We start from the raw sequence: 10666 nt of genomic DNA, 5'->3' as shown, positions 1-10666 counted from the left end.
GTAAAGGTTGGGCTAAGGGGCAAGGGAATATATTCTGTCAATGAATGACCTCAATAAGATGGAGGTACAAACTTGTGTGTGTGTGTTCTTTCCCTTGAGCATGTTGCACTCTTTGGAGAAGTCTCGAGCTTGAGGTCAATTCAGTACTGCAGATCTAAGAGTGTGGTGTAAGCAGTGTTCTTTCTTTTTCATTCACACACACACACACACACACACACGCAGGCACACACACACACACGTACACAAGCACAGCGTTATTACCCAGAGTCCTCTGCAACAGCCCAAAATGCGCTCTGCTGCCGGAGTGTTCTGTGAGTCACATCAGCACCCAGCGCACGCTCAGCCCAGCTCAGATCATCAGAAATTTCACCGATGGAAAACCTGCTCAGAATTCAGAAAAAGGCTGTGCATACATATAATTGTGATGGAGTGTTCCACCCCCTACTCAACTGCACTTTTTTTCTGAGAGAGTACAGTCCCAGGATAAAATGCTGTTTCATCTCACCAGTGTAATTAAGCAAAGAAATTAAAACCTACAATACATAGGAAAAGTCTATCTTTCAGTAGCAAATCATGCTGGTGGGATTTTCTGGCCCTGTGGTTTCCCTCCTATAATCATGACACACTTCGAGGATTTGAGGCATCAAAGGGCAGTAATTTAGTGATGATTACAGTGAATAAAGAGTTTATACGTACATCTGCATCATACTCAGTAAAATAATATCTCATTTTATGTATAGTGGCCATCGCTGTGTTCGAGTCAATCATCGAAATAAAATGATATCACACTTTCTGAACATCGGTTGACTAAAAATGCCAGAGGCCCCTTTTGGTGACAGACCATTAAACAGCTGCCTGATTACTGCATGAATCAGCATAATTTTCTGTGGAATCGTCGAACAAACACAGGGGTCGTGCTTCTCCTGTGCAGATGTTTAATTTTGTGTGTCTGTTTTATGTCTATTTTATGTCTGCTTTTGCCAAATTAGAAACAAATGTGATTATGTTGGAGCCACACGGAAAACCTCATGAACACCGTTTTTGAACTTTCAACGCCACCACACACACTGTTACCATCATGTGTTCCCCTTACTGAATATTTGTTGATTGTGGAAATCCCCTTCTAAAGAATGATCAATTATCTAGCATTTGATTAAAAAAAGCAAAAAAACAGTTCATATTAGGGCCTCTAAAATAAAAGCCCTCATGAATCGCGGGTCAAGTCAAACACACGGTTGATTCCCTGCAAAGAACTGTGGGGCTATTTTGCAAACAGGAATTAATCCTTTGAGTCAATGAGCATCAGGACAGAAGAGTAGGCACAGCAGGGCTTGCATTTTCAGCGCCGCTTGACTTTGGATGCCTGTTAAATCAGCGAGACGTAGAATGTTTCGAAACATGCTTATTAGGATGTTTTCATCTCTTGCTTTCCTGTTGCATCAGCCCGCAGAAAGCAAACACTATTTTTTTCCCCCCTAAATGCCAAGTTTATTTCAAAGCAATGCAAGCCTGGACCATCCTGTGGCTGCAGTGTATCAATGTTGATTCCTGATTAGATAAACTGTGAAACCAGTTTGTTAAGTTGCCTCTGTTTGCACTGTGCTTGTGAAAGTAGTTTTTTTCCAGCCAGTTGCAGAGCTGGGATTGGTAACTTTTTCCTATGTTAACTAAAACCCTCAGCTTGGACGCCCTCATCTTCATCAGGAGCGAAAAGGGGGGAGAGGAAGGAACGAGTGTTGTTCAGGCCAGGACATTTCAAGATGCCCTGCACCCCCGACTAGACTGGAACCGCAGGGTCATTATACTGTATTTCTTTTCTTGTGTGTTTGTGTTCACATGGGTCAACCTACATGTACACCTTCCACTATAGATCCTGTGCGTGTGTGTCCATGGTTATGGTATCGGTGATTTCGAGGTTCGTCCGAGTCAGATGCTCGACTTTTCTAGACGGGTCAGGAAAATGTTGAGATTAAGATTAAGATGCATTTATTTGTCCCAAACACATGCACAGACATGCAAAGGCACACTCATGCAGGTAGGGAAATTTAACTTCTGCTTTTGACCCATCTGGTGCAGGACACACAGAGCAGTGAGCGACCATGTACGGCGCCCGGGGAGCAGATGTTGGGGGAGTAAGGTGCCTTGCTCAGGGGCACTAGACAGGGTAGGGAGACTCTGGGATTTTTGGACAGATCAATCAAGGTTCGTCTTTTGTTGTCTCTCCGTGGAATCGAACCAGAGACGAACCAGAGACCTTCTCTGCCCATAGTCCAAGTTTCTGCCACTAGACCACCGCCTCTCCATGTGAGAATACAGTAGGAAAATATCACAGCGAGTGAGAGCACGTGTGAATGACGTCAATGCACAACAGAGACGTAAAACAACAAGAACACAAATATTTCACAACGATAAACGGGAGCAACACACAGGAGACACTAACAAAGATGTTGATTTGGAAAGAAAATGAGATTCGAGAGCTTTTGGCGATGAAGACAGATGTCGGTGTTGATGTGCCGTAAAAAAGAATGTAACGCATCTAGTACATCATGTCCAGTGTCCTGGGTGAGCTACCCAGGCATTATATGAGTGTTCCGCACATTTTCCCATTGTATGAGTGTGTCTCATCTGGAAAACCTCCTGCTGCATTCTCCATATGTGAAGAACGCATCTTCCAATTGTTTTTTTTTAAGCCAGGGCATTTCCCACAGGGTAACAGACCTTTAACCTGTAGATGTTTGTAGTGCGAATGGAGAGGATACTGTAGTTACACCTGGAGGAGTGTTTCCCATGTTCTACCTTACATGCAGCTGTAAGGCCACAGCTGTCAGTTTGAAGCTGTGCCGAGCATCAGAAATGATATGTACTGTAACGTCACCATTACCACTCCAGTGTCCACTTTAAAGAACCAGTGTTGAACAGTGGTTCACCTCTTGACACTGGCAATTAGTCATCTGAAAACAAAAACACAGCATGACATGGTGTACTATTGTCCGCGCTTAATAATTTACTGAGCCACAAGCTTTTGTAAACTTCAGCACCAATTAATCTCAAGAAGCTCTTTTGTGTGGGAGCTTAATCGTTCGCTAATTAGCGCATTGCTAACAGACACTCTCAGTGGATATACGATTACATAGCCCATCGATGGGCTCAGTAAACAAAGGCTGTTTGCCAAAATGCCAAAGCAGTTGTTGTAAAGCTGGAGAGGGGCGTTTGAGTATGTGTGGGCGTTTGTGTTTGTGTGTGTGTTTGTGTGTGTGTGCGTCTGCAGTCTACTGTGTGTGAGTGACAGACAAGGAAAGTGATCTGAAGACAACGAAAATAGTCATTGTTGGGCACGTTGGGATTTCCCTCTACCTCAGAGTGACTGCACGTTAAACTTGTCACCGTGTTGGATGGTGCTAAGTTTCGATTGGCTAGACAGTCTGGAGCAGATGACCTCAGACAGATGGCTCAGTGCGGCGACACTGAGAGGAAGGATGTGGTGGGTGGAGTGAGGGACGGAGAGAGAAGAAAGAGGAGAGGGAAGACAAAGAAAATGGAGGAAGAGTGAGGAAGAGGACCAATGGGCAACAGGAGGGATGTTATCTGATCATATCTGATATGTGTGTTGTTTTACAGGATGACCAATGACTGAAAATAACTAAGTGCATTTTCTCTTTACCTAAACTCCAGTTGGAAGTCTGATTTAATGCTACTTCACTAGTCAGTTTATAGTTCAACTGTATTTCGAAAGGTTATTTACTGAGTATTTATATAATATAGTGTATCATCCAATCATGTTGTCAGTGTCTAGTTGTAGCCCCTCATGTTTCAGATAAGTTGACTTGGTAGCGGTTCCACTATACTTCTAAGATGATTTAATCATCTCTGCCAAGGTTCGTAGTTAGTTAGTTAGTTAGTTAGTTAGTTAGTTAGTTAGTTAGTTAGTTAGTTTTGTTTGTTTGTAAGCAGGATTATGCAGAAAGAGAACCAAAAACTGAATCAATTTCCACGAAATTTGACCGGAGGAAGAACCCATTAAATGTCTGTGTGTATCCGGCCAGGGGTCGAATCCACTTTCTTTAGCAGTGAGAGAGAGAGAGGGAGAGGGCACAACCTTTTTGGTAGAATTCCTCAGAGAATAATTCATGGATCTTGATGAATTTGCTGTTTAGGGCAATAATATTTATGACTGTGTGCAATTTGGTGCAGTTTCTAATAAAAATCTAGATCTAATGAATTCAAATGTGGTCCTTAATCACCCTGCTGTCTCTGAGACATATATCTTGTGAGAAGAACTGACCCAGGAAGGGCATGCATCCCAACTCCTGATTTAGTTTCACTTGGACTTTGATATTGTGTAAAGTCAAGACAACGTGACTCATGAGTTCAGAGGAGCAGGGAAACAATGTACACGATATAATATAGATAGGTGGGATGTCGATTTTTGGGGGCAAATCTGAAACAAGATTTGAAAGTACAGAGGGAAAATGTGTCTTTTTTGTCTCATCTTCACTCACTGGATACGAGGATTTGCTACCCTGAGTGCAGTTGTACAGTTCATTGATAAACTGTGGAGGTAGAGTGATGATAGAGCACTGTGGCTTAGTTTGGATTCCCAGCACAGGCCCATAGAGCCCCAGTTTTTCCATCTGTGAGACAGGTTACTCACAATTTCCCAGCGAATAAGTCTCTCTTGTCATTGGGTGAATGAATGGGAGTTGAGGTGAACTGCTATGATCAGACCGCTGCCCCCTATAGCGCAACTGAAGCCACTGCATAATGTTCCCACCTGCGGCTTCTTGAAGGAAATTAGAAATTAGTGAAGGGGTGAGAGAGGCGAAAGAAGAGATGAAAATACACATCAATCCAATTATGAATCCAGTTACTCTTCGCTTTCAGTGTTGATAATGAAAGACTACCACAGGTCATTTAATCCATGTACATGTGAGGATTTAGCATATTTTCGTATGTTTTATCAACAAACTAAATGATAACAAGCTGGTCATGTGTGATCAATTAAAAAAAAAAAAAAAAAAGCTGACCTGTTAACCTTTTAACTCTGTCTTTCTGTCTATGTCTCTATTCCTCGTCCTTAATCTCTCCCTCCTCCTCCTCCATCCTTTGTAACACATGGTTATTGCCTGCGAGTGGTTGTCATGGTGATCCACCCCGAGGGACACATCCCAAAACCAAAAGTTCTGCTTGTCTGAAATAGAACCTCCGCCTCTCTCCAGGGGGAAGGGGGCTGATTTGGCACATGGAGGGTGGAGCCAGGGAAGGAGTGGGGGAGAGATAGAGAGAGAGAGTGAGTTTCAGTCAAGGAGTGAGAGATGAAAGAGTGAGGACAGGGAGGAGAGAGAGAGAGAGAAGGGGAGAGAATGAGGCAGCGTGCATCCACTCCAACTGGGTCATATCGCGGGAGCATTGCGTAAGCGTAAACACTGCTGCCCCTGTGCTGTGCCCTCAGCTCACACACACACACACACGCGCACACACACACATAGACACTTGCACACAAAACTTGCTTCACTATCCCTGTGGGGGATACAAATTAGCATAATGCATCACTGAGCCCCTGACCCTGACCTAAACCATCACAAATATATGCAAAAAGTTTGAGTTCACCTGTGGGGACCTCAAATATTGACCCCACAGAGACGCAAATCCTCATGGGTTAGTGTGTATCTAGAATTAGGTCCCCACAGGAATACAAAAACAATCCCCCCCCAACACAGACACAGACACACACACACACAGTGTCTTTCAGTTTTTTATACAGCAGTGTAGGGTTTGTCAGATCCTGCGGGGTACCAAGCTGTGGTCCATCTCTCTTCTCCTGTGCCTCTTCTCTCAGTGGATTTGCAATAAGCACATCATGACAGTAGAGTGAACCCTCCTCTCTGTTAGCTGCCAGACCGGACAGCAGCATGACTTAGCACTTCTTCTTCCCCGCTGCAGATCCATAGGAGAGGAGATGACTGTGTGTTTTATAGTGACCTCTAGTTAAAACAAAAAAAGCACAACTGCAAATGTATTTAACCTGCATCACCACATGGGTTTATTCATGCAGCGGATGTGAGGCCTTAAGGGGTCTTCACCTTCGATGTGTTAGATACTCGAAGAGGTCATTTACACATATGATCATGTCCCCGATCCATCACTGGAGTATCACTGGATCCCCTCTAACACGTCCTCTCGCTGGTGGAGCAGGGACAGAGTTACATGTGTGTAACAGGAAGGCTTCTAACGTGGCCACATCTCACACCCTCTCTCCCCCCTGTGCACGCTGAGTGTGCCGTTCTCAGGCCCTCGATAGTGCGTGGCCTGATCCCAGCACGCTCGACGCTCCATGCAAGTTTGGATATCTTAACACATATGTAAATACAACACAAATGCAAATGCAGTTCATTTGCGCAGTGCGCTGCGTGCGTGTGCATCGGTAGAGGGTGTGATTGTCTATAAAAGGAACAGCCAAAGCCAGATGTCTAAAATCCTAGTTGGACGGTTTCAAATCCCCCCTTTACACTGAGCGAGGGTTAGTGTGTGTGTGGTTGTGGTTGTGTGTGTGTGTGCGGTTGTGTGTGATGGGTGTGTTTGTATGCGTGCACGTGCGTGTGTGTGTCTGAGAGGAGAACCTTTCTAATCAGTGAAGGGATGAGAGAGACAGTGAAGGGATGAGAGATCGGACAGACAGACCGATTTCAGACAGACTGAGAGAGAGAGAGAGAAAATGAGTGGGAGAGGGAGGGACAGAGATAGCGAGGTAGTGAGAGAGTGACATAGATACCGTCAGAGAGAGTGAGAGAGAGGGAGAGAGTGGCACAGATAGTCAGAGATAGAGAGTGAGACTGTGACAGAGAGAGAGAGAGAAAAAGAGAAGGCGAGAGAGTGACAGAAATACAGATAGAGTGACAGAGGGAGAGAGAGAGAGGAAGAGAAAGTGTGACAGAGATAGTCAAAGATAGATAGTGAGAGTGTGACAGAGATACAGAGAGAGAAAAGGAGAGAGAGTGACAGAAATACAGATAGAGAGAGAAAGAGACAGAGATGAGAGAGGGGAGAGAGTGACAGAGAGAGGGAGAGAGGAAGAGAGAGAGAAAGTTACAGACAGAGGGAGGGAGAGAGAGACAGAGGGTCAGTGAGAGTGAGAGAGAGAGTGGCACAGATAGTCAGAGATAGAGAGTGAGACTGTGACAGAGAGAGAGAGAGAGAGAGAAAAAGAGAAGTCGAGAGAGTGACAGAAATACAGATAGTGACAGAGAGTGAGAGAGTGACAGAGGGCGAGAGGAAGAGAGAGAGAGAGAAAGTTACCGGCAGATAGAGGGAGAGAGAGACAGAGAGACAGAGTGAGATAGAGAGAGAGAAAGTGTGTGAGAGAGGGAGAAAGAAAGAGAGAGCCAAAGACACGGGGGTGGAGTTATTCCATGGGGGGCGTGGTCGAGCCGCTGCCACTCACTGGCAGTTGCCATGGCGAGCGGGCGGTCCCGACCAGCGGGGCATCCAATGGGAGGCGACGCTGCGTGTGTCGCCATGGTGACGGGGCCGTGCCCGGGGAGGTTGTGATGGGTTGACAGGTGCGTGACAATCGGAGCTCTCTGCAAGCATGTACGCCAAAGGCAAGAGCAGCAACGTGCCGTCCGACAGCCAGGCCCGAGAGAAGTAAGTTTTATTCATGGGGGAGGAAACCGGGAGGAAGGGGGGGAGAGCGCGGGCGGCCAGGGGCAGTCACACACACCGGGCTGCGGGAGGGAGGCAGCGCGCACGGCCGCTCGCTCTCCGCTGCACCCGGGGCTCCGCGCTCCGCCGGCCGGGGAAAGTTGACTGCTTGAGACATTTTCCTCAGTTTCTCTCTGTCGCTCTGCTTGTTGTCTAATTTCGAGCTGTGTTTGTTGTTTTGAATCACGAGTCGCCTTGTTGTGTTTGACATGTGCTCCTTGTGACACCGCTCCGCCTCAGTTTGAAACTAGACATTCGCGTCGCTCCGTGCGCAATGGAAGAGGCAACTAAAAGTGCGCGTAAACCCAGCGCTCGCTCGGCTCGACGTGCTCCGCGGCGTGCCTCCTCCAGCAGGCAGCGTGTGGATCGCCGCTCCGCTGAGTCCAGTCCCCGCCACGGCGGAGGCGATGTGACAGCGGACACTCAGCTGGAGAGCCAGCCACTGTGGCCGTCTCTAGCTCTCAAGAATTGGGCACGTTAGACCAAGATGAACGGGCACCTCTCTTTTACGCATCAGAAGTAGAAATGCTGGTTGTGGTGTGACAGAGTTTTTGTGTTCCTTCTGTAATCCTTCTCAGATTTTGTACTGTAGATTTAAGATTAAACGTAGTTATAATTTCCAGCAGGATGTTGTATATATAATTAGACAAATTCAGCCCATGCATGCATTTTTCTACCTGATCTCCCTTTGCGTGTTTTTAACGTCAACTTTGAATCCACATGTTCTAAGACTATCAGGGATCGACAGATCCAAGGTGAATCCGAATTTGATTGATTGTGCTGCATGTAATGCTGAGCATAAGTCATACAGAACAGTTTATACATATCATTAGCACTAGAAAAAAGATGTTCAATAAGAACAGTGTGCATTTGAGCATTTGTACAGTTTGACCATTTTGAGGCACACAGAGTTAAAATTGTCTTGGGTCGTGGAAAACTGTTTATGTGGCGTGAAGTTTTATTTCTCTGTTGGATGGAAGTGACTCTGGGAAGACCTCCTGTTCAGATGCATGTAACAAGCTGCTCAGGGGTCAGATGATCAGCGATGATCGTACAGGAGGAGAATGTGTTTGTATTGATGTGAACAGACCAAAACATTTATGGTTAGTCGCCTTCTCTTGTTGGGACCGCTCCGACTAATAAATGGATTCAGGGGGGGGGGGGGGGTAGGGGCAAGAGAGCTACCAGCTGTGTCTCAATTCAGGGGCCACATCCTTCGGAGGACCCGGTCTACGCAGCCGACGATGGCTGCATCCTGTAGACCACGACGGCCAAACCGGTGTGAGATGGTCTGGTCTGGAGGAGCCTTCCGGTTGGGACAGTCGCACCGCTGTGACGTAATCGGTCTTCCAATGCAGCACAGCCCCCGAGTTCAGACACAGCTACATTATGACATAACCAACACAGTGATGATGAAGTGACACTGCGTTGTATTTAACTTGAATGATTCACTAGCGACGGTCCTAAGGTCGTGAAAGACCAGATTAATCGTCTCACCTCTCCTCGCAACTGCCGCTGCTCATTTATTGTACCCTTTGAATCCAGTCCATTCATGTTTGTCAACAGTGTGATTGAGTGTTCAGCTCCGTCCCCTGAGCCCCATTCTTTATCCTCAATCGATTTGGATAGGACTGAGCCGTGGGGATCTCTGGCTGCCTCATCGCAGTGACAGGGCCAGAGATGGAGTGCTTCCTTCAGGCTCGGAGGATGCTCTGTGTGAACACATGTAAGCGTGTATGTGTGTTTGTGTGTGTGTGAGAGAGAGTGTGTCTGTTGGAAGCTTTTTGGCCGACTGGTTTGCAGAAGTGTTTGTCAGAGGACCCCTGACAGTTTGGATAGGGGAAGAGACGTGCTGTGTTATCATGGCCAATGAGCAGATTACCTGCTGGGTTAAAAGATATAATAGGTAACAATTCTTCATTAAAATGTCTAAAAACAAGTAGACCTGTGTTATAATGTTTCCAGCAATGTTCAGATCCAGAGAAATCCCAAATTCTATTCAAGCTACGTTTCATTTTGGTCACGTGTGAATTGCACTTATCTGCCTTACCTGCTTTGCTTGTCTATGCTATAACTTTCCAGGGTAAATGGCACATGACAAAGAAAAACACACTGTTAGTTAGCAGTTTTCTCATGCCACTGTTTGTTTCGGTCACTCTTAATGTATCACGGTTATTCGTAGCCGATTGCTAATGTGATTATAACATAAGCACATTGCCTCATCCGTAAACATGATTTGCACCTGAGGCGGGTTGATTTTTATCGGCTACTCCCATTAAGCCTGCGCTGCTTCACGACTTTCATTATTAACTTTATTTGATTTTAAGATTCAGAGACCCCTTGTGGCTGAAGTTGCATATTGTACATTTAAAGCAACCGAAATGTTGCTCACAGATGCAAATGAAAGCAACTCGAATCTCATTTTCAGATTAACTCGAGGGGTTTTACATCAACGTAAACCAGAACTTGTGTGATTGAAATACTTATGTGTAATTGAGCATGAGATTTCATCCACAAATAGAGTCTATTTATAATAAGTGAACCAGTGGTATCTTTAGATTATTGAGAAGTTTTGTCAGATACAACAGCCATGTAAATGTCATTTCTGTTTCATAGTGGATTTTGTCCGAGATGTTCATACATGATCCAAGAGCTGCTTCACTGTCTGTGCTGATCTAGACAGAAGTGTCCATTAGATCAGATTTCTTTCCTGCCGACTCTTACATTTTATATGGTACCGTTTCCTGTAGACCTCCATGTTGTTGCAGATCACTTTGTTATCTGTGTTTACATTTTGATGCAAGGGTGATGTTCCATTGTGCGTTACTGCCAGGGCCTCGACAAAAGAAGGACTGGGGGTGAAGAAAACACCAGATGAAAAGACAGTGAACGGCAGAAAATCCGGGCAAAGGCAGACTTTCATTTGTCTCCTAACAAGCAGCCTTGTTTATCAGTGGTGTGTATCAGA

The 10666-nt window shown here is 45.6% G+C and overlaps 1 protein-coding gene across 1 annotated transcript in view; it reads left to right on the top strand.

Annotated features, from left to right (window-relative positions):
• Nucleotides 1-7327: 7327 nt before the first annotated feature.
• Nucleotides 7328-10666, top strand: part of LOC133949574 (single-stranded DNA-binding protein 2) — a 52622-nt gene continuing 49283 nt past the window's right edge. Inside the window, exon 1 of the mRNA XM_062383493.1 lies at nucleotides 7328-7641. Within this exon, the coding sequence (XP_062239477.1) occupies nucleotides 7586-7641 (56 nt within the window). The 5' untranslated portion in view covers nucleotides 7328-7585. The remainder of the gene's footprint in view (nucleotides 7642-10666) is intronic.

Source organism: Platichthys flesus, chromosome 3, assembly GCF_949316205.1.
Source record: "Platichthys flesus chromosome 3, fPlaFle2.1, whole genome shotgun sequence".
Lineage (NCBI taxonomy): Eukaryota > Metazoa > Chordata > Actinopteri > Pleuronectiformes > Pleuronectidae > Platichthys > Platichthys flesus.
Note: the sequence above shows the minus strand (reverse complement) of the source record. Positions and strands in the feature narration are given on the sequence as shown.